The 25467-nt window shown below is 54.0% G+C and overlaps 10 protein-coding genes across 10 annotated transcripts; 4 read left to right on the top strand and 6 right to left on the bottom strand.

Moving 5' to 3' along the window:
* Positions 1-223: 223 nt before the first annotated feature.
* Positions 224-1394, bottom strand: V2A60_004858 (class I SAM-dependent methyltransferase; the record flags this gene model as incomplete). The annotated part of the gene is made up of 2 exons (XM_083256172.1): positions 224-1101; positions 1205-1394. 2 exons carry the CDS (start codon positions 1392-1394, stop codon positions 224-226), a joined length of 1068 nt encoding a protein of 355 aa, XP_083112298.1.
* An 892-nt stretch (positions 1395-2286) lies between these two features.
* On the bottom strand, positions 2287-3051 carry V2A60_004857 (yippee zinc-binding/DNA-binding /Mis18, centromere assembly-domain-containing protein; the record flags this gene model as incomplete). Its single annotated transcript, XM_083256171.1, has 1 exon — positions 2287-3051. One exon carries the CDS (start codon positions 3049-3051, stop codon positions 2287-2289), a length of 765 nt encoding a protein of 254 aa, XP_083112297.1.
* A 1892-nt stretch (positions 3052-4943) lies between these two features.
* On the bottom strand, positions 4944-5975 carry V2A60_004856 (ankyrin repeat domain-containing protein; the record flags this gene model as incomplete). Its single annotated transcript, XM_083256170.1, has 1 exon — positions 4944-5975. One exon carries the CDS (start codon positions 5973-5975, stop codon positions 4944-4946), a length of 1032 nt encoding a protein of 343 aa, XP_083112296.1.
* A 3578-nt stretch (positions 5976-9553) lies between these two features.
* V2A60_004855 (aspartate/glutamate racemase family protein) lies at positions 9554-10273 on the top strand (the record flags this gene model as incomplete). The annotated part of the gene is made up of 1 exon (XM_083256169.1): positions 9554-10273. One exon carries the CDS (start codon positions 9554-9556, stop codon positions 10271-10273), a length of 720 nt encoding a protein of 239 aa, XP_083112295.1.
* Positions 10274-11038: 765 nt separating this feature from the next.
* Positions 11039-12010, top strand: V2A60_004854 (uncharacterized protein; the record flags this gene model as incomplete). The annotated part of the gene is made up of 1 exon (XM_083256168.1): positions 11039-12010. One exon carries the CDS (start codon positions 11039-11041, stop codon positions 12008-12010), a length of 972 nt encoding a protein of 323 aa, XP_083112294.1.
* Positions 12011-12347: 337 nt separating this feature from the next.
* V2A60_004853 (metallodipeptidase) lies at positions 12348-13778 on the bottom strand (the record flags this gene model as incomplete). Its single annotated transcript, XM_083256167.1, has 1 exon — positions 12348-13778. One exon carries the CDS (start codon positions 13776-13778, stop codon positions 12348-12350), a length of 1431 nt encoding a protein of 476 aa, XP_083112293.1.
* A 560-nt stretch (positions 13779-14338) lies between these two features.
* On the top strand, positions 14339-15895 carry V2A60_004852 (uncharacterized protein; the record flags this gene model as incomplete). The annotated part of the gene is made up of 1 exon (XM_083256166.1): positions 14339-15895. One exon carries the CDS (start codon positions 14339-14341, stop codon positions 15893-15895), a length of 1557 nt encoding a protein of 518 aa, XP_083112292.1.
* Positions 15896-20088: 4193 nt separating this feature from the next.
* V2A60_004851 (cleavage polyadenylation factor subunit MPE1 domain-containing protein) lies at positions 20089-22162 on the top strand (the record flags this gene model as incomplete). The annotated part of the gene is made up of 3 exons (XM_083256165.1): positions 20089-20260; positions 20311-20599; positions 20650-22162. 3 exons carry the CDS (start codon positions 20089-20091, stop codon positions 22160-22162), a joined length of 1974 nt encoding a protein of 657 aa, XP_083112291.1.
* Positions 22163-22714: 552 nt separating this feature from the next.
* Positions 22715-23818, bottom strand: V2A60_004850 (guanine nucleotide exchange factor GET3; the record flags this gene model as incomplete). The annotated part of the gene is made up of 2 exons (XM_083256164.1): positions 22715-23350; positions 23432-23818. The coding sequence occupies 2 exons, from the start codon at positions 23816-23818 to the stop codon at positions 22715-22717; spliced, it is 1023 nt and encodes a 340-aa protein (XP_083112290.1).
* Positions 23819-24438: 620 nt separating this feature from the next.
* Positions 24439-25445, bottom strand: V2A60_004849 (uncharacterized protein; the record flags this gene model as incomplete). Its single annotated transcript, XM_083256163.1, has 2 exons — positions 24439-24844; positions 24964-25445. The coding sequence occupies 2 exons, from the start codon at positions 25443-25445 to the stop codon at positions 24439-24441; spliced, it is 888 nt and encodes a 295-aa protein (XP_083112289.1).
* Between the last annotated feature and the right edge of the window lie 22 nt (positions 25446-25467).

Here is a 25467-nt window from a genome sequence, read left to right as displayed (position 1 = left end):
TTGACATTGTCTTAATGTATTCAATTCCTATAGCCATGGTCTGAATTCCGAGGTTGGTCTTGATGTGCTGCCCTTGATGACATGATAGCAACGCTGTGCTCTCATGTAGAAGAAAACTCTCCCCCACCTACCTTTATACAGAGGTACAAGCCGCAGTCGCATCTCAGCAAGTGATGTACAACCAATCAACTATTCAACCCCGATTCAACAAACCCTGCCTCATCTATATCTTGCTTCCCATGAGCAGCGAGACGGGCCACTCGGCCCTCACCGTACCGCCAAACTCGTCATTGATGATGCGCTCAAACTCCACCCACGGCGGCAAGTCCCAGCAGCGCTGGTCGTACGGCATCGCCAACGAGGCCAGGAAGCCCTTGACCCAGGCGACGTCGACGTCGCGGCCCCAGGACTCGTCCTCAATCTCGAGCACCGTCTCCCTGTCCTCGCGCACGCGGCCGTCCTCCACGGGAAACTCCTCCTCCGGCAGCCAGCGGAACGCCTCGAGATCTCCGCGGCCGTGCAGGTTGACATTGACGCGGGTCCAGTCCCGGAACGCTCCTCCTCCTCCTCCTCCTCCTCCTCCTCCTCCTCCTCCTCCTCCTCCTCCTCCTCCTCCATCGCCCGCCGCCGCCGCTGCCGCCGTCGACACCTCGTCGTCGGGCAGCGCGAGGCTGTTGAAGCCGCGCATGCAGCGCCCGGGCGCGCTCCGCACCTTGTCGTGCTGCAGGGCGGGGACGTCGGCGAAGAACTGCCGGTAGGCGGCGACCTGCGTGGCGCGCATGAGGTCCGTCAGGCGGCTGTCCTGCGGGAAGTAGAGGACGAGCCCGTAGAAGACGGCGGCGACGGTGCCGCCGGGCCGGAGGGAGGCGGCGGCGGCGGCGAGCGCCGGCCGCGTGTCCATCCAGTGCAGCGACTCGCCGTAGGCGACGAGGTCGACCGAGGCCGCCGGCAGCCACGACGCCTCGCCGGGGCCGAGGTGGAAGGTGAACCGCGAGGCGGGCTGCAGCGCGGACCGCGCGAGGGCGAGGTTGGACGCCCCCGGGTCGGAGACGACGACGTGGGCAAACGACTGGGCGAGTTTCGCGGAGAGGATGCCGCCGCCTGCATGTTTTTTTTTTTTTTGTACTCGTGGTTAGCTGATGCGGTAAAGGCGAGAAAAAGAGGAAGCGTAGGGGGAGGCGGGATTGCGCCCGGGTGGACTCACCAGCGCCGACGTCGTGCGCCGTGTCAAACTTGCCGCCGTGGGCGCGGTGGTAGTCGTACCACCGGTCGAACATGGATTGGGGATACTCGGGGCGGTGCTCTTTGTAGGACGCCCACGCCTCCTGGGCGAGGGAGAAGGGGATGGCCGGGTCCTCGGCGGTGAAGGAGGGAGTCTTTTCAGAAGCGACCATTCTTTCACTGCCGGTGTCTTTTTTGGTTTCTTTCTCTCTAATAAGTGACCACTACGGATAGGTTGCTGGTTCGGTTTTTTCGCATCCTGATTCGGCCAACAGCTTGGGGGAGGGGGACGCAATGTTGGTTTTCGGCTTATAAACGATGTTGGTGAGAGACTTGCGGAAGAGGAATCGGCTTCGTAGAGGCGTCATTGCCTGTGGACGCTCGTTTATTCACCATTGAAACTAGCTTTAAAAACATAATATAACAATCCATACAAATGGCGTGTCCGCCGACGCTTGGCGAATGGTAGGTCGCATTGGGAGCCGTGTAATCCGTGGACTTGGCACGGTTCTCCCAACCCTGGGCCCCGCATTGGTACCGCCTTGTTTTCCGCCCCCTAATAAATAAATTGGGGAAAAATCGTGAGAAGAAACCTGGGTGTTCCGCGAGGGCGACCATGGCCCGAGAAGGGCTCACGGCGGCACTTGACGATGCCAATCTGCGCAGTCCCGCGTCGCCGGGAAGTTTGTAAGGCGTATGCCACGAGGCGCACACACAAAGTTTCGATGTGAATTGCCCGATTCGGGTAGTGGAGGCCATCCGTCCCGCAAAGAACGCCACACACATGCATGCGAGTTTGTGGCGTATCTTTCATCGGTGCTGAATGTAGAGGAGGACAACACTGCGGAGTGGAAAGAGTAGATGCGTAATATTCGGTTGAGCTTCCTAGTGCTATCCTAGTCAAGCTGTCGTTCAATCTTGATCCAGTGCAATCCAGGCTACAAAAACCTGGGCGTCTGCGTATGGAATCAATGATCGTCTATGTGTATTTAACTCCCATCGCTGAATTGGTGTCTAAACAAAAACGAGCGTCGTCGGCGTAAGTGCTCAATACGCGCTTTTGATTTACTCGTTGGAGCGAACCGTGGCAATCATCTGGGCTCTTCGCCGCGCCACCGCGTGTGCATTCCACGTCCCTGCAAAGATATCGTCGCACTCGTCCTCATCCTCCGAGTCAAAGGAGATATTGTCGCTACTTGCGCGGCGATGCTGACCGTACGGACTGCCATCCGCCACCGCCGCCGCTGCCGGCGCCCCATCGGCGCCGCCCTCGTCCTCGCCCCAGTTGCGGTAGGTCGTGACGCGCTCCGTCTCGAGTATGTACTTGCCAACCTTGTACTTTTGCGACTTTTCCTTGGCGTCGACGTACTTCCAGCCGAGCTTGCGGGCGCAGGTGCCGCACGAGATGTCGGCGACGACGTGCCAGCCCGTGACGAGCTGCCTGTTCTCGAGGCGGCCGAGGCGGATGTTGAGCAGCGTGCCGCCGGCGCCGTCATCGTCTTCGTCGTCGTTGGTGGGAGGCGGTGGCGCGACGAGAAGGGCCCGGCCGTAGCGGCCTGTAAAGCCCTTGGAGACAATCTGCGCCGACAGCGCCAGGTCGGCCGAGCAGGCGGTACAGCGCAGGGTGTCCGGGCCGAGACGCGCGAGTCGGGAAGAGGGTGCTTTGGTCGATGTGCCGGGCAGAGACCCGTCGGAAGCAGACGAGGGCGATGAGAAGCGGCGTAGGAAGGGAAACTTGAGGCTGGGTAATAAATAGCTGGGGAAGACGGGCGGGGTGGCCGAGATGCGGTGGCTGCCCCGCGTTGTATCTGACGGGGACCGATTATGCATCGTCCTGCAGGGTGCTGTGTTTATCGAGGGATGCGCGGCGTCGGGAGGCCAAGTGCGTGGGAAGGGAGGCTTCGTCCTACTCTGGCGAGCAGGCAACGGGTGCGATCGAATCGGATCCCCCGGTGGCGAGAGACTAAGAGCGGGCGTAGATTGGACTGATGTGTAGACAGGAGTAAGGAATGTGTAGGAAAGTAACAAAGCTGGTCGACGGGCCTTGTTCGAGATGCGATGGCTATTAAGGAAGAAGAGAGAGGTGAGCGAGAAGATGAGCGTCCAGCACGGAAAGGTTTGGCCGCTGACTGCGTCTCGATGCTGCCGAGGCGGGACAGCATCTTCAGCGGGCCAAAATGGCGACCCAGCATTGGGTCAGGCCAGGCCAGCCCCACTTAAAGGTCAAGGGACCAAGAAACCGTTGGGCCACGGGACCAAGCAAATCAAAGGTTTGGTATTTCAAGAATGATGGAAGGCTTATGGATGGATTCGATCAATCACATGATTTTCTTGTTTCTGAGACTAACTTCGTATTTTTTTTCTTCTCGAATTCCATCTTTCGTGAATTCCGTGTTATGAATTCGGGTATAAAAGAGCGACTGACTGTCAGGTTCCCCACAAGGACCCCTTGTCCATTTCTCCACAGTGTCGGCACACTACTATTACATGGGGTCTTTTTCCCACTGTAAGAACAGCCAACTCGATGAGCCTGATCATATGATACACATTCACTTCCTGTCGACGGTTCCAAAAAAAAACGAAGAAAGAGAAATAAGAAATAAGAGAAAAAAAAAATGCCGCGATTTTGATGCTGCCGAAAGGTATTCTCACTCTCTGCCATTCGACAGTGAGATATATGTAATATACGTTTGCGCTCCGCAGCACGGCCATGCCGCCGATACTTGGTCGACTCATGCCTACCTGCTGACTCGTGTTATCATGTGTCAGTACAGCGGCCACAGGCAAAAATACCCATCAAGGATTGATGAGGACAAATTTAATCCTCAACATGGAAAACGTTGATACACATTGCATGTTGTGAGACTGGTGAGAGACCATCCTCATCTGCGACCCGGTCTCAAGCCATTGTAATATGTAACGGCATCAGAAATAGCGTCCGCAAAGAGGGTCCTCTCAAGACCATCATCCCAAGACTCACACCTATGATCTATCGACAGAGTAAACGCACTGGCCCGGAAAAAGGTCCCCAAACAATGCCCCAAGCGCTACGCTGTGACCAAAGCAATACCTGTAGCAATGCGACCCTACTACAGCATATCGGCATCGCGCGCCGTCACGCTTTTAACGAGATGCGGTCGCATGCGAACGCACTGGCCAAGCACACGGCCAAGATCCCCATTCCGTGCCAACTAATTGAAGCTGCCAGCGCGTGAAACATTCTGTCTGAATCGCAGCGGGGGGTCTGATTGGCCATGGCAGTTGACTTCGCCAATCTGTCTCGGATACGCAATTGCAAAGTAGTAAGAATGTCTCATTCCGATTTGTAAATGCCTAAAGTATTGCTTGCTAACCCAACCAAATGACGCCAAAGGATCCTAGATATGGAGAAGAAAAAAACCACCTGTCAAGCGAGCAGCCAGGTAAAAATGAACGAAAACAAAAACAAAAAATCGTACACGCTGTGACCACCTCGGTCCGGACTCGCGGCCAGTTAGACGCTATTCATCATTGCGGTGCCATTGCAGATGGGGAGTCACATCGACGACTCCACTACATCGGCCTCCAGAACGGGGCCCGGTCCAGCAAAACCTGCAATTTCATGCAAGTCTCCTGTGACGTATTTCCTGGTGAGCCGCATTGTACCCCCCTGCCATTAGAAAAAAAAGCATGGCAGTTCGTTGGCTTCGAGCGCACCCATGCCCCCGTAGCCGCACAAGTCTCTAGACAAGCTGCACCATCATCCTGGCGAGGCTATCATGTTTGTAACGAGAGGCCACTGTTACGGGCGTGTCACCATCCTGGTCTGGGATTGTGAGCATGTGCGGCGTCTGGTGTTGGAGTAGCGTCTTGACAACCTCATCGGAACCCCCCATGGCTGCGGCATGCAATGGCGTGACGCCCCTCTTGTTGATGTTACTCTGGACATCGACTCCGTTTTGCAACATCCAGCGCACCAGATCAGCGCTGCCGTCCTGGCAAGCAAGGAGCAGGGGTGTAAATTCGTTGTACTCGGCCGCCAGGTCAGCGCCGCTGTCGACCAGCAGCTTCACCATGTCAAGCGAACCCGTCATGATAGCCGTGTGTAACGGGGTCTCGCCCGTCAGAGGCCGTGGCTGCGACGGGTTTGCGCCGTGCTGGAGCAAGAGTCGGGCAATATCGACCTGCCCGCTCTCAATGACCTCGTGTAGCGCGGCACAGCCCATGCGATCCTTGGCATTGTGGTCGGCGCCGCTCTCCAACAAAGCCTCGACAATTTCGACGTTGCCGCTGCGGATAGCGAGGATGAGAGGCATCTCTTTGGCCCGATTCGTGGCCGACGGGTTGGCGCCGTTGGCGAGCAGATAGCGGACCAGGTCGGGTCGTTGAAAGTCGTCTGTGCATGCGAGGTGGAGAGGTGTCTGGCCTTGGTTATCGGTGATGTGAATGTTGGCACCGAGGTGGAGGATCTGCCAGGTGGCCCAGTCAGAGCCGGCCTTCATGGCCTCCAGAAGAGGTCTGGTGTTATTGCGGCGCGTGCGGTTGATATCCAGGCCAGCCTCCTGCCAGCGTTGCAGGGTGCCAGCATTTTGGTGTGTAAGGGCCCAGCGCAGGGCGTCTTTTTGCAATGTGAGCTCGTCGACGATGTAGAGGTGGTTGATGAGCAAGTCGTAGTAGCCACGGTCGACTTGACAGAGAGCATTGATGTGGGAGACTTTGGAGAGCTGGGCAACAATTTGCAGCCGCAGCTCCGTTGGTAGGGTGCCGAGGCCCATGATGTCAAAGTTGGAGTTCTGGGTGTGTGTGTGTGTGTGCGTGTGGTGTGTGTGTAAGTAGATAGTAAAAGTGAAGTGAAGAGGGTCGAGTGCGGAAGATCAACAGTAGCCGGACGAAAAGGAAGAGGTATCGATATAGTTACGTAGAGAGGTGCAATGAAAAATAGGAAAAGGGTCGAGGAGGATTGCCGGGTCTTTATTCATGAACCATGGCAAACTCGGTTGCTTGTTTGGCAACGCCCTCTGGTTGTGCGCAGGAGACCAGGCTACCAGGGAATGCCACTTGCCGCTCTAACCGGGCGGAGAAGACTCGCCAGGTGGTGCGCCAGCTGCATGGCCAGGTACCTTAGTACAGGTATCGACGATGGATGTACACCCACTACTTGAACATCCACTACGTAAATCAAACGGACGGGTTTGAAGAGGGCTTGTTGACGGACGGAGCCTTGCCGGTTGCTAGTCGCCAGCTGCTAGCTGGCAAGGCCAATGTCGCCGCCATGTCTGGAGTGTGACATCACGCAACGTCGCAGGATTGTGGCATTGACGACACCACACAAATCCCTTTTTTATCTTCTTCCCGCATCACTAGCTGCAACTCTTTTCCCATCTCAGCCATCTCAGCCATCTCGGCTTCCATCCATCCCACATTCCCCTCTCAACTTTCTCTACGCCACCAAGAATAGCATACGAATATCCATCTTGCGCATCTCTCCAATCTCCACCGCAAAGCCCAGGTACACCGCCCATCACCTTCTCACAAATACCGCCGCCACCGTACCCGGACAGGAACAACATGTTACTCCTTTGCTACCCTGGCGATATCTTGACCAAACACATTGACTCAAAATGTCCCAAGCCCTCGGAGCTTGCCTGTCCACATCGGAGCTCCAAAACACACCATCTCGGCGTTCCGCCCTGAATCTGGACCCTGGTAAGGGAGGGTAGCCTCAAAGGGAAAGCCTCCTTTGGTCCGTAGCCCAGTCTGTCACAGTCCAGGCCCAGCGCACGCCCGCCAAGGTACCGACACCGACGCCTCCTATCAGTACCTAGCTTGTGAGCCGCAGCTTGTTTGCGACGGCTCTTGTTCTGGCCTCCGCACATCACGCAACAAGACGCCCATACTCTGTCGCATTCGCAATCCAATTCTGCACCACTTGCAGCAGCAAATTGACCCCCTGCCCAAGAGCTGCAATACCGGTGACCAATCTACAGGCTATGCAATATAAAGGCTCACATTTCGGCCATCTTCGTATGGAAGTCGACGCGCCGCGGACTCGACGTGGCGCTCCTAGTTCATAATCAAGCTGCTTCAACGCGGCGTCAATCCTCAGCCAAAACTCCAACAGCCTGCATTGTGAGCGCCTCCCCCGCACAACGACCAACTGAAAGCCACATCCCATGTGACACTGCTGCGCACAGGGGGTGGCCCCCTGCCTCCTACGGCGCCGGAATGGCTGCTCTTCGCTCAATTGAGCGTAGCCCGTCAGACGCTACTTTTCAACCCAAAATTCGACGCTGCAGGCGGCATTCTTCAGCTGAAGTTGCCTGGATTCTGTCACTTTTTCCTTTTTATCCGCAAAGGCTCATTACGGATCAACAAACCATGCAGCCGACACATGACGCCTCAAACTACCCGTACACTCGGATATTTTCCGTCCTAGACGTGTCATTTCGCCTTCTAGACATTACGGTACGGAATTCAACTCCCAAATCCAGTCCAGACTCCGGCAAACCTCTGCCAAGCCCGCCAGCCGACACACCCACCGCACCGGTTTCCCATCAGGGATGGAGGGTCGTCGTATAAATCAGTCCGAAAAACGGGCCAATGAAATGGACCTAGAGAGACCCTCTCAACTGGGAGAATGTAAATCATGTTGTCATTGAAAATCAAGCATAGATTTACTATCAACACGTCACTGTGTAGATTTCTATTTCAGGACTACACTGTTGGCGGTGTGATCCTCGCTGCACTCTACAGATACCCTGGCAGTTGGTAGTACCTTCATTTCTGCACAGCCCAACTCCGTCAGCGTACTGATAACCAGTCCCCTCCAGTCAAATCACGGCATGTGGGAATGTTGCTAAAAATTGCATGGCCATCTCAGCAAGACTGGGGTGCGCCCATTGGATCTGTCGCGATTTGGCTACAAAAATTAGCTCTAACCTGGCCTATCACCTCAAGGTCGTCACGAAGCTAATAAGTGAGACAGCTAAAAATGAGATGCAGATCTTGCCGCATCTCAGGCCCAAACACCCACCCCGAGGCTGATAAGGCACAATTCCCAAATCGTGCATTGATTTTAAAGCTACATAGGTTCCACGCTGCGTATAGTAGACTTGCCAGGATGGATAAGATGGCGGGATAACGGAAACTCGGTTATCATCATCGAGAGTGGAACGTTTCCACCTTGTGAAAGATTTAGAGCATGCAGACGGTCATGTCATGTCTCTGGATAAAAAACGCAGCGGCTCTACTAGAGACGGCCATGGTGGCAACGGAGCTCCGTTGAAAAAACGCATGAGCTTTGAAGCCCAATAGCATGACAGCCACTATCTTTAAACCGTTAATCTGCCTCTATACTTTTTATATTGCCCGAGAAGTGCTCGCCATTTTGGTGTTACCTCTACAATTCGAGGGCCGCACAGTCATCAAGTGCTGCAACTACTCGACGCTATAGAGGGTAAGAAAACCCCATAGATACGGGCCGACTGTCACATCATCCTATAACGCAGTATCTTTTACGGAATAATATGGAACATCGCTACGCAGCGGCGCTGAGTTATTGTCCGTGTAGTCTCGCTGGTTGGGCGAGCTGTTCAGCCTTGAATGTCGGCTGCTGTAGCACTTCTTCACAGAAAGCTCTAAACCCATCACTTAGACGAAGAAAGACAGTGCCTCCCTACTCTTCAGATCGCCAGTCTATCTACAGTCAGGTCCATTTTTTCTTTTTCTTTTTTGAAGTATCGCGCTTCCATATATCCATATACAGGGCGGTTGAGGGGGGGAGCAGCATGATGACACTAAGTTGGTTTCGTCAACAATGGTAACGATATGCCCAGGCTCCCATTGCATCGTACGAGTTTAAAAATCCCGTAGGTAGAGATGTGCAAGCCGCAGTTCCTTGATTCTCTTTCTTCACTTAGAACTTCTAAAAAAATGAAAATTGGAACCAAGGTCGGGGGGCCGGTGATACTCAGATATACCGATAGTGTCGAGATGCTTCCTCAACAGAGTTGTCAACTCGCCCATGTGTTGAGCCTAGGCTGTATTTATCATGACTTGCCTAGACAAACCAACAGTGAATATGTTCCAGAAAAGTATTGTTTTCCTCTGTTTCTTGAAACAAAAAATCTGGTGTTTCTACAAGTCAACGCTTGGGCGGCGAGAGTGGTTGTCTGACAGTTTGCGGAATCCACTTAATTATGTAGTCGTCGACATCTAGGGCGCGCCATGCAATTTTTCGGAGACAACTCCCTTATTCAGCGATTGAGTATTCTCGATCGCCTATCTGGAACTTGAGAATATAGTCACGCCAAGAAAAGAAGAAGAAAGACAAAGCCACCGGGAGAAAAAAAAAATGAAGACTGTTGGCATCATTGGCGGCAGCACGGATCTCGCCACCGCCGAGTACTACAAGCTCATCAACGCCACCGTGCGCGAGCAGCTCGGCGGCCTGCACACGGGCGAGATCATCATCAACTCAATGGACCTCGCCAAGAGCGCGCACTACGTCCACAACGCGCTGTGGGAGGAGGGCGGCGCGTACCTCGCCGGCAAGGCCCGGAGCCTCGAGCGCGCCGGCGCCGACTTCATCCTCGTCGTCTCCAACACGTGGCACCGCGCGGCGCCCATCTTCATGGAGGGCGTCGCCATCCCGCTGCTGCACATTGCGGATCCCACCGCGGCGGCCATCAAGGCCCAGGCGCTGGGCAGGGTCGTTCTGCTGGGGACGCGGGCGACCATGGGCACGCCGTATCTGATTGAGGAGTTCAGGGCGCGCGGGGTCGAGGTGGTGGTGCCGACAGAGGAGGAGCAGATCTTCATCGATGATGTCATCTTCCAGGAGATTAGCTTCTGGCAGTTCAAGGAGGAGTCGAAGCAGAGATATCTCGAGATCATCGACCGGCTGGTCAAGGATGAGGGCGCGCAGGGCGTCATTCTCGGGTGTACGGAGATCCCGTTGCTGGTGAAGCAGGAGGACAGGCCGGCGGTGCCCATGTTTGACACCTTGACGTTGCATGCCAAGGCGGCGGCACTACGTGCTGTCGAGGATGAATTGAAAACTCAGAAGATGTAGAGCATAGATTAATCAAAAAAAAATAGAGGGTTTACCATTTACAGGAAATGGTTGGGAGATGGGAGCATTAGCCAGTGGCAACATTGACCAATTGGACACAATCTATGGACCACAGCGACAAGGTGTTTTTGCTGTTTTGCTTTTGTATCAGCTGTTATGGCAGTTTGATTTGACTTTCGTGTGTGATTAGCAATAGCCAAACTCTAGAATGTCAATTGCTGTCGCTCATACATCAGGGGCGGCTTCTACTAGCACAACCTTTGCAGTCCACTTACGAGCAAAAGAGTCACATATTGCAATGGACTTTGAGAATTATCACCGAAAGGGCAAACTAGCGCAAGCGGCCCACGTTTGAGTGTTATGTTATGCTGCCGAAAAAGGAAATAGAGCACGGCTGCGATTTGACTCACGGCTGCGTGACTCACTCACCCAGAAGGGGGCTACTGCGCCATCACCAGCCGGAATTGCTTGCTCAGCAGCACGAGGCTGTCCCCTTTGCTCTGGAGGTGGCAAATGGAAGAATGAGATGCTAGATCTGAGAATACGATATAAATAAGCTTGTTGCTCCCATTTTCTCCTCTGCTCCCCTTCCCCTATAGCTACACGACAAATCTCGGCCAAAGCACAATCGCCACCTCGGCTTGCACGCAGCCTTTTTTTTGTTTTTGTCGCTCTCGTCAAATGACTTCAAAATCACACGTTTCCGTACCAGCATCAGACGCAAACTCCTCTTCCCCTGCCGCTGCAGCAGCAGAATCAATCACCATGGAGACCCTTCCGCCCTCGGCGACCGAGAACCGCCACCTCCCGCACGCCCGCAACCCCGCCAAGTCGGCCTCGGACCCGTGGCAGTCCCACCGGCACCAGGTCCGCGCCATCGCCAAGAAGCTCGCCGCGGCCGACGACCCCTTCACCTGCCACAGGCTGGGCTTCGCGTGCGCCCTCAACGGCGGGCTCGACGCCGACGCCGAGACGCCGTGCCCGGCGCTGGCCGGCAGGCACGCCAGCGTGCGCACCCACCACTTTGAGCGGCAGCTGCAGGGCCGCGCCGGTCCGGGCGGTGAGCACCTCGCCGTCGCCCCGGGTGCGCTTCTCGGGTCCCGCCCCGTGGCCGCCGTCGCGGCCGCCGCGACCAGCATCTCCTCGGGCCAGCGCGGCGGCGCGCGCCGCACCTTCAAGCGCGACCGCTACACGCCGGCCGACCTCGACGACGACCTGGCCCTCGCCAAGAGCAGGGTGCGCATGCCCTGCGACGACGACAGCCAAAACACGGCCAAGCCCGCCGCCGCCGCTGCGGTTGCCGCCGCCGCGCCGGCCCGCACGTCCAGCGTGCACACCGCGTCCGCGGACGAGGTCGCCGACAGGGCGCAGGTGGCGGCGCTGTACGAGACGGGCCTGCTCTACAGGGACGCGGGCCCGCGCGACGGCCGCGTCACGCTCGACAGCATCCCGCACGACGAGCCGGCCTACGTGGTGCGCGCCGCCAAGCCGCGCTCGGCACGGAAGCACGGTGGTCGAGGGGCAGCGCTGTCGAGCCTCGACCGCGGCCTGAATCTTTCCTTCTCCGACCTGGGTGACGAGGAGAGCGTGGTGCAGTATCTCATGGCGCTGACGGCGTCAGAGGCGGATGCGGCCGACGCCAGCTCGACGCTCAGCTCGCCGACGCTGCGAGCGATTCAAGAGATGGATGATGCCTCGTTGGAGACTTGGGTGGTGCTTGACAAGGAGAGCACCTAGGATTTTCCTGGAGGCATATCGTCTATGCTCGAATCATTAGCGTTTTGTCAAGTCTTTCTTTGAGAATTTTTCGTTTTAGAAATATTGCATAGCGAGCTCTTCTTCCCCTGGCGTTGGCATATATACCAGGAAAAGGGCCAGCTTGGCTTGTGGTTGACTTGGTCACCACCTCATTCATAATTGAATATCGATTGCATTTCAAACGTCTTGTATTGCAGTGTGTAAATAATAGATGGGCCGAGAGCTTGTCATATTCATGTAGCCACACTAATGTACATTACTCGTGAGTACTATATATGCTTTTTTTTTCAAGTTTTTGTTTCGTTTTTTTACTTTCTTAGTTCTGAGGCTCCTCAGCGACGTAGTGCAGGTATGCGCCAAGCAGCTTGATGCCCTCAATGTAGTTGCGCTTGTCAAGCTTCTCATTAATGGAGTGAGCACCATCAGTCGAGCTGCCCATGGGCAGCAGGAGAACGTTCTTGCCGGTAGCCTCCTCAAAAGTGAGAGTGACAGGGATGCTGCCTCCCTCACGAGTGAAGTCAGGCTCGACACCCCAGACACGCTCGACAGCCTTGGCGGCCGCAGAAAAGTTCCAGTGCTTAGGCGAGGCAACCCACCACTTGCCGGCGTGCATGCACTCGACCTTGAGGGTGTTCTTGCTGTTGAGCTTGGCAAACTCATCTTGGACGTACTTGATGACGGCGGCGTTGGTCTTGTCAATGTCCATGTCGGGGACGGTACGGATAGAGAACTTGCCAATGACCTTGGCGGGAATGACGGTCTTGGCGCCGGGAGAGGAGAAGGCACCTTCGATGCCGTGAAGAGACAGCGAGGGATAGCGCCAGCGGGCCATGAGGGTGGGCTTCTCGGTGTCGTGAATCGTGGTCTTGCTGCCAAGGGACTCGTGCAGATTGGCCATTGTAAAGGCAATAGAGTTGTAGAGGGACTCTTCATCGGCGGTGACGGGAGCGACCTGCTCGGAGATGCCGGGAATCAGGATGTTGCCCTTGCTGTCGACGAGCTTGCTAAAGAGCTGGGCAACATCGGTCATGGGCTCGTGGGCCTGGCCGCCGAAGACGCCGCTGTGGAGATCGGCGCCGGGGCCGGAAACCTCGACGGAGTAGTAGTTGCATCCACGGAGACCGTAGGTCAGGCAGGGCTTCTCGGTGCCCAACCAGTAGTTATCGGAGATGCAGACGGCGTCGGTGTCAGCAAAGTACTTGCCAGCCTCGGCGCGGATGAAGTCGTCAAGGCCCTCGGAGCCGTACTCCTCCATGCCTTCAAAGCACATGAGCAGGTTGACGGGGAAATCGACGCCGGCCTTTTGGTGGGCCTCGATGGCGTTGAGCCAGCCAAGGACAGGGCCCTTGTCGTCGGTCGAGCCACGGCCAAACATGCGGCCCTTGTCGTCGACGGTCAGCTCAAAGGGTTCGGTGGCCCAGCCGTCGCTCTTGTCGGCGGGCTGAACATCGTAGTGCCCGTAGACCAAGATGGTACGTTTGGCGGCGTCGCGGCCGTAGCGGGCAATGACGACCGGGGGGAGCTCGAGGTGCTCCTTGTGCGGCTGCTTGCCGAGCGGGCGCAGCTCGACCTCGGCGCCGAGGGACTTGAGCTCGTCAGCGAGGAAGTGGCCCATGCGAACGACGTCGGGGCGGCGGGCATCTTCGGCGGAGATGGAAGGGATAGCGACGGCCTTGCGAAGACGCTCAATGAAGGCGTCAGCAAGGTCGTCGACCTGCTTGAAGTATCCGTCGAGGCTGGGGGCCATTTTCTGTGCCTGGTGCGCGCGGACGGCGTCTGTGAGGTAGGAGCGGCGATGAGACGAGGACAACGGTGTGTGAACAGGCGAGGCTTGCAACACAGACAGCAACGGGAGGGCGTTGGTAGTGGTGGTGGTGATGCGGCGGGGAAGTTGTTGACGACAGCAGCGCACAGCAAGACGTGCAAGTTGAGTGCGGGGCATCTCGCCCTCCCTCTTTTTTTTTCCCTCCTTCTCTTCGCGCTGGTGCAAGCGAGTGATGCAAGTTGGATTTCGCTGCAGATGGCGGGGCAGCGACGGTTATTGACGGAAGTACGCCCAATGAACGACAGCTCGAAAGGAACTTCTGACCAACTGTTTTCTCCCCAAGCAGCCAAGCTAGCCAGAGCCCTCTTTTTGTACGGAGTAACGCTACTACTCCGTACTCTTTTGGGGCAGTGTGATTTGCCTCGCAGCCTCAGGTCGTTACCTCTGTGATTTCTTCCGTCTCCACGCCCCCGCCGCCCGCCGCCCCGACCGACCCAACGACTCCGCAACGACCCAAGCGACAAGCGTCCCAGGTCTGAGAAATGGACAAGACAATATCGCCCAACACCGAGAGTGGGAGCAAGCGGATTTCGAGACCGCCATCCCAGACGGCGATACTTGATGACGACGATGCACCGGGCAGCGGTTCGCGGGACCCTGCCGTGACGGCTGGCGAACCTAGCTACAGGAGCGCCTACGTTCGGGCCCTGCTCTTCAATTTGGCTTCATTTGTCCTCCCCGCTCTGTATAGTACCCTCTCCAAGCTGTGGGTAGCTCGCATCGACGCTTCTCTCGTCGCCACCACCGACACGTACACCTACATCGGTGTCATTGTCGAAATCGTCAATGAAGGGCTTCCTCGCGCAGCGTGGGTCATCATCGGCGACAAGGCCTCTCGCAGTCTGACCCAGCGCCTCGCTCTCACAAATACGCTTATACTCGCGCAGTCTTCTCTCGGCCTCGTCATGAGTGTCGCCTTCGCTGCTGGTGCTACAACCTTTGCCAAGTCCTTTGTTCCGGGCCGGACTCGGGATGTCAGCGTCTCCTACATACGAATCACCGCCTTCACGGCCTTGAGCAGCACGGTTGAAGTTGCCGTCTCTTCCGCTACCAGGGCTTTGGACCGCCCGGACGTTCCCTTCATCATCAGCAGTGCCAAATTCGTTATCAATATTGTCCTTGATCTCTTGATAGTCTCGCCATTTCACATTGGGAACCACACACCTTCCGTGCTGCATCAGGCCGCCGTTCTACTGTCTTGTAACCTCGTATCTGCATTGGTCGGCGTCTGGTACTTGCTCTGGCGCAACTCCTCCGCCCTCTCCAAAATCCATGCCAGCAACCATGAAACTACACGACCCAGCCTCCGACTTTGGTTTGTACTGGCACGCCCTGGACTCTTTACATTTATCGAATCTGCAATTAGAAATGTCCTGTACCTCTGGCTCGTCGCAAACATTGTATCCATGGGGTCCACATATGCAACCGCTTGGGGCGTGTTCAATACCATCCGCTGGGGATTGATCATGGTCCCGGTCCAGGCCCTCGAGCAAACATCCCTGACATTCATTGGGCATGTATGGGGGGCCTTCAGAAACGATATTGGTACATCAACTCTTCGGCCCGTCGTTGATCTCCGTACTATCCTTTCCATATTGAGACCAGCTGCCGTATCCATCGTATTAGCCCTCGTCTTTGAAGTCCCCGTGTGCCTGTTTCTGTCCCTGTTCGGCGCTCGACCTTTTGCCCGCTATTTATCTGGCTCGGACGACGTCGCCGATGTCACAGCCATGATGTGGCGCACTATTGATTGGTGTTATATATTTTATGCCATCTCCACGCAAATGGCTACTGTTCTATTAGCTACGAGACCGCGCTGGTATCTATGGCAGAGCTTGGTAAGCAATTTGCTCTACGTGTTGCCTTGGGCCATAGTATGTCAGACGGCCGATTTGAATGCTGATCGGGCCTGGACGTATCATTCCTTTGTTTTTGGCGGAAGCTTGGTCTTTAGTTTTGCTGATATTCTCCTTGTGGATGGGCTGTGGGTTTGGGCGTTGAAAACTGGTAGAATGAGACTGGAGACCCTGCGAAGGTGAGCCTTTGGCAAGACACAACCTGACGCATAAGCTTTCTATTTAAAGCATATATATATATAAGATCTCTGCGGTAGCAAAACTACCCATAAAGCAGACGTATTTTTGACCCTCGACCTTTCGCTAGCCGTAGATTGCCCTTCAAAGCCTCGTGCCAGCCGCACACTTATCCATCGCCATGGCCATTGTCATATTCTGGCAAAGCAATGGAGACGATGTGTCACTCATTGCTGCCAACGCTATCCTCAACAATAGCCCCGCGCATTTAACGTGTCACGGAAATCGTCATTTCTCCAGAGAGGGTCGCAGATGCCCGTGTACGATCCATTCGCGCTGTAGTATCAGGTCCTCAGCTTTATGCTGTTCTCACAGCTTGCTCGAAAAGCGTTGAAAACTTTGCGTGTCTCCGTACTGCTGTGAAATTTATCTGTGCTTGTTTTCTACCTCGGCCTAGGATGGAGACGAATTCGCAAAGCGAGGAATTTGGAGGCGATCGACAACCAATGCGCCATTCAACGAAGAGAAGGGATATTTGCCCACGATTCTGCAATCTCAGCTGCTTCTATATTCATTCCCCTACATCACAAGAGAAGTGTTTCGTCAGACAGAGCCTGATTTATCATTGAAATCTTGCGCTGTGCTTGTATGGTTGCTCTTTCAGGAAACAAACTGCTATTCGAAAACATAGTCAAATGGCCCACGTGTACGTTTGAATGTATCTTCAAGTCTTGTAATAGTAATCGGACTGATTCCTCGTCCGCCTCCGTGAGCTTTCAAGCGCTCCCAAGCAGCCTTTGCCTCCTGCAGTGTAGCGTGATGTTGTGTTTGGTCATCTACGACAGAAGCTCGAAGGTCGCTCATTTTCTGCGCCAGGGTTCTGAATGCGCTGTCGGATCCCTCTATTCCAATAATCTCTGATGCTGATTGAAGTTTTTCGATGATCCGACTCAGTATCGCGGGTATGTCGACACGTGCGCGGACTGACTGTCTGTCCCAGCCTTGATCCTCGATGGTATGGGTCAGAAAATATAAGCATGCGACGCTATGAGTAATCTGTGACCATTGAAGAAAGGATATGTGGCAAAAGCTCCCCGGCGCCAAGTCTAAGAGTGCCTCTACACAATCCATGCTTGACTGCATGCACTGCCAGAGGCTGATCATTTGATCAGTGCGGACTGTTTTTGTCATCGCGGTGCCGTCCACTATGCTCTCCCCGGCTGATACGCTGGTTGCCATTCTTTGAAACTGACTTATCATGACAGGAACAGTGGAGAAAACGGCATGTGTGATTTGGCCGAGCCTGCTCTCGGTCGAATGCAGTTGTGCCATCATTGTCGCTTTGTTTGTTACCATGGACGGTAGAGCTGCGCCAAGCCCTTGGAGCTCATTCCGCAAGGAAAGAAGGGATATAGCGTATGGGGATGCTGTCGCACCAATGGTATAATTCTGGTACTTTGTTTTTTGCTGTAATTGGACCTGTGAGGCCTTCTCAATAAGCAGTTGCAGTCGAACCAGCAACGAGAATTCTTGGTCGGACGGGCAGTCCTTGTTGGCGCGAACCGCTGCGAGGCTTTCCTCCATCTGCATGGTCCAGCGAAAAGTGTTTACGCGGCCAAAATATGCGGAAATAGCAGAGCTCAACACAAAACATCCCAAAATTGCCCGTCTTCTGTCCAAAAAGAAATCTTGCCGGATTGACGTTCCAGCCTCTTGTTGTTGATCATGACCGAAGAGCTGCGCCGCCGGTTTCATCAAATTGCCCGACTCGATATAGTCATCCTGGACCAATTCGGTCGCCAGAGATACTGCTTGAGTCATAAGACGCGGCATACTCCCATCATATAAGATACAGTCATATCCCCAGGCTAGATAGGTCAAAATGGCTAAGAATAGGCCAATTCTCTTTAACATGGTTGGGTTGTTGTCAAATTCAAGTAAAGCTTCGCATAATGATTTCTTGAGTTCCTGGCCTCGCAGGACTTTCCCCGGCGAAGATGAAGCGACAAAAGTAATAGCAGTGAATAGAAGTGGCCATTCGGTTTCCAGCATCTTGGCTGTAAAAGTGTCGGGAAGGTGCATAAAGGGGAAATTCGGTAACATGTGACGGCGAAACTTGCTCAGGAGAGCATCACGGTGAAGATCAGATCTAGTCCTTTCTTCTATTTTAGCGTCTGCGAGGTCAGTTTGCCCGCTCATGTCGCTGTCCACCTCGATACTAGGCATAATGTTCCCCTCCGGGGTCAGTTCGCGGACGGGCTCGGCCAGGTCCCATCCATTGCGTGAGCGAAGCTGCATCAAAAGACTGTCGACCTTGCCCTCTAGCTCTGCGATCCGGGAAGTTGATGTACCAATTTTCTTGCTAACGCCATGACGCCGGATAGAGTCCGACGGCTGACACTTTTTCTCGAGACGGTGGCATCGCCGGCATGCGCTGGTCTCTGTACCAGGAACAGCGACACATTTGCTCTTTGCTTTGAAACAATTTGAGCAGGCTAGTCCATAGGGGCCAGCATGGCTGGGTCCGCGCCTATTCACGCTCTTTCTTGGCCGGCAGCCCTCTCGCTCTTGACTTGGCGACTTGGTAGAGCTGCTCATGGAGGCTGTAGATAGGCTGTGGCTATTCACAGATTTTAGCGTACGCTATTAATAAGAGACTGCAGGGACGAATGGAAATAGACGTACACCTATTATCGAAGACTGTTACAATTTGTTATATGCCGCAGAACAAAGTAAGCTGCTCGACTTTGCGGCGACATATGGCTGTCGGCCTCTAGCTCGAGTGCCGAGTCCGGTATAATTGGTTATTAGTGCACTTGGAGCAAATGTGGCTGCGAGAACGAATCATCAAACTTTGTAAGCATAATAGTGACTTTCCGGTATTTGTTATTATACACTCATTTAGAATAGCTTCGATTTGTTTTATCTCACCTTTTACTCTTTTCAACTATAGTTCCAACAAAGTCCGGCTCCTATTACGAGGTGTGGATTGGTAAGGGAACGGAGTTAGACGGCGTTTATCCAGAGTCGGAGTCCGGTTCCCAGCCTGCTCCGCTGCAATGGAGTGTGTCCAAGGCCGATTAAAAAGTATTTAGGTTATTCAATTCTATGTGCTGGCTTTCTGCACGAATTTTTGCCCTCGGTCCTGTTTTCCCCATTGCTGCCATCTGTCTCAGTTCGATTAATGAAGATCTGCTAGGGTCTTTGACAAATTCACACATTTATTAAAAACTCGAATGGTAGCAGGAAACATGGTTTGCTGTACACATGTGAATTGTCTCCATGGTTTCTATTCAGCTCATTAAGTAGAGCAAGGCACCAACCCACGTCTACCACGCCTTTTCCTCAAACTCTTCTTGCAGGTGCCGGTGCCGGGTAGGCTCCGTCTGATAAGTACAAGAGATGCCGCGGAGCGTTCTAGTTAATAATACTCAGTACTTTCCGCTCCACCCATCCTTCCCAATTCAGCCACCGGATTAAGTATAGTCCGGTCCGGACTCCACGCCAAACTGTACGCCACTGGCTTCCCCATCCTAATTTGCCTGCTGCGCCCTGTTCCTCGCCTCCTCATTTCATCCTCATCCATCACATTCTGTGCTTCTCCGTCGACATTCTATCAACCGAACTGCATAGCTGTCAGATACGGCACGCCTGACAGCTTACAGTTGTCTTCTATTACTTCTTTGACCCTCCTTCGTAGCTCTCCCGATCCCCGCGCAATCCTTCCCATCCGTGGGCTCGTGATCTGCCGAACGTCGCTCGATCTTGCTGTGCGTCTCGAGCCAGCTCATGTCGCTTTTGCATCAGTGCCCGATTTGATAGATACTGGGAATTAGCTAACAAGGTTCGCTGGTACCAGAGGTTTTGTGGTTGCTTTGATAGTGCGGAGGACTCTGGGACTGTTCGTTTTCCTGCTGGCTTCGGCCACGTGTACTCATCATCGTGCCCATTTTCCCTTTCCATTTCTTTTTCTTCAAGTACAATCAATTTATTATTTCCATTTGACCTGAAAAGGCGATTGAGTGCAAGAAAGGATCAATCAAAACAAGCAAAGAAAAACAAATCATTCCCTTGCAGCAAACAAAAATTGATTTTGGTGCGAAAAAAAGGATCACTACCAACTTTCGAGCCGCAAACGCCAACTTCATCAGGAAGCAACTTGATATCGCAATTCGGAATCTTCAGTCACCTCCGGAAACATGGCATCTTCGGTTTTCTTCAAGTTCAAGTCGCAAAAGGAGCCTACGAGAGTGGAATTTGATGGCACCGGAATCTCGGTGTTTGAACTCAAACGCGAAATTATCATCAAGAGTGGTCTGGGAGATGGTACGGATTTCGACCTGCTGATCTACACAGACGATAACAGCGAGGGTGAGTCAATTCTGTTCTCGCACCATGATCAAACTGCTAACCCGCAACAGTCTATGACGATGACACGACTATTATTCCTCGATCAACCACAGTCATTGCCCGCCGTCAACCTGCGGCTAAACCTGGTGCCGGTAGAGCAGCTCGATATGTTACTGGCAAGATGCCCATCGCTGCTAAAAATGCCGGACGAAAAGAGCAGACTTCCAAAGCCCCGACGTCCAAGACAACAGGTGCTGCCATCAGCCAGATGAACAATGCCATGACAGAGGAGGAAAAGATGGCCGCCATGTTTGCCGCTCAGACGGAACAATGGTCAGCCCAACAGGAGGAGCTTTCACAGTAGGTCGAACACGAATGTAAATATGATCGCGAATGCTAACAGCAAACAGCCAAGCGCCCGTCTTCAAACCCGGCGCCAAGCGACCTGTCAATGTGCCCGACCATGAGCCACCGAATGGATACATTTGCTATCGCTGTGGCAACAAAGGTCACTGGATTCAGAGTTGTCCCACAAATGATGATCCGGACTTTGACAACAGACCCCGAGTGAAGCGCACCACTGGTATCCCGCGCTCATTTTTGCAGAAGGTTGACAAATCTGACATTCTGGCTCAGTCCGAAGGTGACGAGTCCAAGAGGCCATCTGGCATCATGGTGAACGCCGAGGGTGACTTTGTCATTGCAGAGCCCGACAAGGCATCGTGGGAGAAATATCAAGCCAAAGCTGCCAAATCAGCTTCGGCGTCTAAGGAGAATGAATCGGCAAACAAGGAGATCCAGGACCGTGGATTGGAGTGTTCTATTGATAAGAGGATGTTCATAGATCCAACAAAGACGCCGTGTTGTCAAAAGACGTTCTGTAACGACTGCATCAGCAATGCTCTTATGGATAGTGACTTCGTCTGTCCGGCTTGCCAGACAGAAGGCGTTCTTCTGGATGACTTGCAGCCCGATGAGGAAGTTTCCAAAAAGATCCGAGAGTATTTAAAGGAAAAAGAAGCTGCTAAAGCAAACCCACCCGCTGCTGTTTCACCAAAGGAGGAGCAAAAGACCGATGAGAGTGTGGTAGATGCTACTTCTGCCGACGCTAAAGCCAACGAGGCGCCCAACGACGCTGTGGTTAATCAGGAGCCTCAAGATTCTGAAAAGTTAGACGCCCAGGTAGAATCACCGTCATCCGAGAAGGTCGCTTCACCAAAGCAAGCAGAATCAGACTCCGAAAAGTCTCAGGATACTAACACCGAAAACAAAGATGTCGCTCTGTCAAAGAAGCGAGCTGCTGACGAGCTGCTGGAGAACCCAAAAATCCCCAAAGGACCTCGTGCCATGCAAAACCAACAGAACATGAACCCTATGATGAATGGCGGTATGAATGGCGGTATGAATGGCATGAATGGCATGAATGGCATGAACGGCATGAACGGCATGAACGGCATGGCTGGCATGAACGGTATGAACGGTATGAACGGCATGAACGGTATGGACATGAACATGATGTTCAACAGCATGGGAATGATGCCCAACATGATGGGTATGCCCAACATGAACATGATGAACATGGGCATGGGTATGCCTAACATGGGAATGCCAATGATGGGAATGCCAAACATGATGGGCATGCCTGGGTTTAATGGTATGAACAATGGCTTCGGCGACGGCGGTTGGGGAATGAACGCGAATGCGATGGGCAATATGGGCAATATGGGAAGTATGGGTATGGGAGGTAACATGGGACCTATGAATGGTATGAATGGCGGATTCCAGAACGGTGTCGGTGGCCTCCATCAGCAAGCAGGCAACGGGGGAAGTGACGACGACGCTTATATGCGCAAACCTATGAACCCACATCGTCAGCAGAACAAGCAACGCCGCGTACGCCCGAGCGACTACAGGGAGCTCTAGAGGAGTCGCTGAGTCTGGCATGGTTATGCTCAAGCACGGCGTTTTGTTCTTTCGACCACATCATACAAACTCACATATAAACACATGCGCATAAGGAGGGAGCACGGCGTTTTTGGGGGGGTTTTCTTTCTTTCTTGGATGGGCTAGCCAAACAGGAGTGGTACGTGGCGTGCCAGCTCCAGGCTTTTGTTACGACAGCCGCCTACATTGTACCAATGTAGTCCATGGCCCGAGAGGTGAACATGACTCTTGGGCCTTTCTTTTCTCTTTCAACAATACGATATATGTCAGTATCAATAAATCGTGAATATAAATCAGGGATGCGAAGAATGGGCGCTGTTTCTCTTGCTCCGTGACACAACTTAGTATTCTTCAATTGACTCCTTCTATCAATCCTCTGCCCAACGCTGTGTGAATACTAATCTTCTGTTCCAAAAATCTACCCCCCGTGTGATATCAACGCCTGACGTAAAGATCCCATTTAATTTCTACATTTTGTTGCATCAAGTTCATGCCGTCATGTTCCGAGCTGAAGCGCGCGCTGTCATACGCTTACTGTGGCGGAACGTAAGGGTGGATGAGCATGTCGCTAAACTTCTCCAGCTTCTCTTTGCCGCGCACTTCCTCTACGAGCAGGGGCATCTTGACGACGTTGAAATCCTCGGCGTACAGCTCCTCGTATTGGTCAAGGTACTTTGTCTGCATCTTGCGGCGGGCGTTGCACTGGTCGCAGCCGGAACCGGCTTTGGGAAAGAGGAGCTGGTTGACGACGATGGAGCGTGTGTCGATGCCGTAGCCAGTGAGCTCCTGGATCATGCGCTCCGTCTCGTAGAGGCTCAGGAACTCGGCTATGCAGACGCAGACAAAGGTGGTGAGATCGGCGTCCTTGAACTGGGTGTTGACCTCGGAAATGGTCTCGCGCAGAGACTCGAGCTTCTCCATCATGTCGTTGAGGTTCTGGCCGTTGGGAAGCTGGCCGTTGGCGCCGAGGAAACCATTGAGCAGGGGTCCATACTGCGAGGAGAGCTGAGAGACCTTGGCAAGGGCCTTTTCGAGGACCGAGGGGAATTGCAGGAAGCGGAGGGTGTGGCCAGTGGGGGCGGTGTCGAAGACGATGGTCTCGTAGGAGAGGGACTTGACCTGCTTGAGGACTTCGGCAAATGACATGGCTTCGTCGATACCAGGGATCTAGGACAGGAGCACGGAGCTAGTCAGTACCGACTCGATTGCAGAGGTGTGTGGAAGCGGAGAGGGGGAAGGGGGCCGTACAGCGAATGCGAGGTCCTGCATCATGCCGCCCATGCCGCCGCCCATGGCATTGACATCGTCCTGCTCGGCCTGGCCGGCCAGGAGATCCTGCATGCTGCCGTTGGGGTCAATCTCCATGGCGCTGAGGTTGTCGAAGCCGTTGACGAGGCGGGCCTCCTTGCCAAACTTTTGCGAGAAGGCGTCGGACAGGTTGTGGGCGGGGTCGGTCGAGATGAGCAGGACGGAGCGGCGGACCTTGGCCAGCTGGATGGCGAGCGAGCACGACGTCGTCGTCTTGCCGACGCCGCCCTTGCCCCCGACAAAGATCCAGCGGAGGGAGCGCTGGTCGAGCAGCGACTGCAGCGAGGGCTCCAGGGCGTCGTCGGCGGAGATGACGGCGGAGGACATGGCTGCGGGCGGAAGAACGGGGAGGGGGGAGCGTGTGCGGAAAGGGACCTGCTATCGTGAGTTTCCTCAATGCGGAATCAGAAAAAGAGGCGTAATGGCGAGAGGACGAGATGAAGAAAAGGCTGAGCGCGTAGGGGAAAAAGATGGGCGGTGACGTTGTTGTGGAGGGGCGGAAGCCTTCTGGTGGCAAGCTGGTGCCTTGTTCCTTTTTTTGGAGGGGCACCGCCTTTTGACCCCTCCATCATGAGTAGTATAATAAGTAGCGTGAGGATCCCAACCAAGGGATTAAATAGATCAAGTGCACAACAATAAAGATTATAATCTAGAAAGAAATCCAATTTATTAATCAGGAGATTGAGGGTAATATTAAGCCAAACATTAATATGAGGGCTGCTAGAGTTGCCCGGATAGTCAAGGAAAAAAATCGGCCAAGCCAGACTAGCTGCGTTCCAATCTCAGAATTAAAGACTACTGATCAACAATTAGGATTGATAGAGGAAAGAAAAGGGAAAAGAAAAGGAAGGACAGGAACAAAGAAAGAATGAATGAAAGAAAGAGAAAGGAAGATGGGCTGCGTTGGGCTATGCGAGTCTCCTCCTTCAATTGCCCGGCCTACAATCCTAAAACGACTGTTTTGGTTCATCGGCATACCTAGATTCGAGCGCTAGTTTTTGCTCGAGTATGCGGGACGGCTTGTGTATGCGGCAGGGCTTGAGTATGCGGGATGGCTCGAGGATGTAGTGTAGCTTGAAGAGCTGGTGTAGCTCGATGAGCTGATGTAGCTCGAAGAACTGGTGTAGGTCGAGGATCCGGATTCTTTGGTGTTGGTTTTGCTTGAGTGTGTAGCATGACCTGAGGATGTAGTAGGAACAGAAGATGTAGTAGGACCGGAAGATGTAGTAGGACCGGAAGATGTAGCAGGACCGGAAGATGTGATGCCGGTTGCGGATGCGGTACCGAGCGAGGAAGAGGTCTTTTTGCCTTTCTTGGTCTTTGGGGCGCTGCTTGTGGGAAATGGTTCCGTCGCTATGGCGTCAGTGTTGACTCCGCCCTTGTGAGGGGGACACTATGAGATGTGTTAGACTGCAAGCCATGCATGCGCAGGTCTGTCAGGCGTAGAAGAGGAACTTACCACCAATCTGCACTTGCGCTTGACGCAACGCATCCAATCGTCTTCCCATACTTTCTCAGGGAAGAGGCCGCATATATCCCGGCAATAGTCGCACAGGTCGGTGCCAGGAGTCGGTGTAGTCCTGAACTCTTCCCATCCGACAGTACGGGTGTAGCGAACACGAGTAGTTGATGTTGCCGTCGTTGTAGAGTTCTTCCAGGTGGGCTTTCTCAACGTCTGGGTAATCCACTTGGGCTTTGTCTTCGTCTTTGTCTGCACCGTACTGGTCATTGGCTTTGCGCCTGTAAGTGTGGTCAGAGTTGTCCGTGACCTGGTCGAGTTGCCAGGCCGGACCCTCCCGTTCGGCTTGGAAGTGTGCGTTGCCATTGAGGTCGAATTGACCGCCGACTCAGTCGTATGCACCGTCGATGTTGACGCCGCTGTCGGCGTAGTCTTGGACGACTTGGCCAGGGCAGCGACGCCGAACAAACCCACGAGGACGGCGCTGATCTTCATTGTCTCAACTGGGGGAGGAGTT

This window comes from Cordyceps javanica, chromosome 3 (genome assembly GCF_051103115.1).
Source record: "Cordyceps javanica chromosome 3, complete sequence".
Taxonomy (NCBI): Eukaryota; Fungi; Ascomycota; class Sordariomycetes; order Hypocreales; family Cordycipitaceae; genus Cordyceps; species Cordyceps javanica.
The sequence above is the reverse complement of the archived record's forward strand: the minus strand, read 5'-3'. Positions and strand labels throughout refer to the sequence as shown.